The sequence below is a fragment of the Augochlora pura genome, unplaced genomic scaffold (assembly GCF_028453695.1).
Source record: "Augochlora pura isolate Apur16 unplaced genomic scaffold, APUR_v2.2.1 APUR_unplaced_1904, whole genome shotgun sequence".
NCBI lineage: Eukaryota > Metazoa > Arthropoda > Insecta > Hymenoptera > Halictidae > Augochlora > Augochlora pura.
In genome coordinates, this window is record NW_027582000.1 from 2,685 (window position 1) to 3,557 (window position 873).

The following is an 873-nucleotide window of genomic DNA, read 5'->3' on the forward strand; positions in this document are numbered from 1 at the left end:
AAGTATGAGCCACGGCACGCTTAAAAATTACGATACATGTACAATGGTTTGCTTATATAATATGTACATTCTGATGAGTCGAAATAATGTAAAAATTCATTCAGCTACAATTAATGGTGATAATTTTTTAACGCTACGCTTATAAGTCCCATTTGCCGCTCTCACTGTCACTACCCTAATTATGCCGTCTTCACCTGGATGGGTCTCGATGACTCGCCCCAAAGGCCAGCACAGCGGCGGCACATTGTCTTCGCGTAATACTACCAAAGTATTTTCATGGATTTGATGGACGTCGTTTCCGTGTCATTTATGACGCACAGTCAGTTCATGCAGGTATTCTTTGTGCCAACGTGTCCAGAAGTGCTGACGAATTTGCTGGATCTGCTGCCATTGGTTTAATCTACCTGTTTTTGCACTGGTAAAATCACGCACAGGTACTCTCACCAATAAGTCACCAATTAAAAAATGACCTGGTGTGAGAGCGGAAAAATCGGAAGGATCTGAGGACAGTGGCGCGATGGGTCTGGAGTTCAGGATGGCTTCGATTTCTGATAAACAAGTATAAAATGCCTCATAAGTGAATAGCGTATTCCTCATGATCCTGACTAAATGAGATTTTACCGACTTAACAGCTGCCTCCCAGAGTCCTCCAAAGTGAGGAGCTCGTGGCGGAATAAAATGCCAGTTTATGGCTTTGTCTGTTAGAAAATGTTGAATTATCGTGTTATGTGTTTCCGATGACAGCAAGTCACGAATTTCTCTAATTTCACAAGCCGCGCTTACAAAGTTGGTTCCATTATCTGAATATATATCTAGAGCTCTTCCTCGTCTGGCAAAAAATCTCCGTAATGCTGCTAAAAAGGCATCTGTCGT

The 873-nt window shown here is 42.3% G+C and overlaps 1 protein-coding gene across 1 annotated transcript; it reads right to left on the minus strand.

Moving 5' to 3' along the window:
• Window positions 1-318: 318 nt before the first annotated feature.
• Window positions 319-698, minus strand: LOC144477559 (uncharacterized; the record flags this gene model as incomplete). The annotated part of the gene is made up of 1 exon (XM_078195287.1): window positions 319-698. A coding segment is annotated over one exon (380 nt), but the record flags the coding sequence as incomplete, so codon positions are not given.
• Window positions 699-873: the final 175 nt, after the last annotated feature.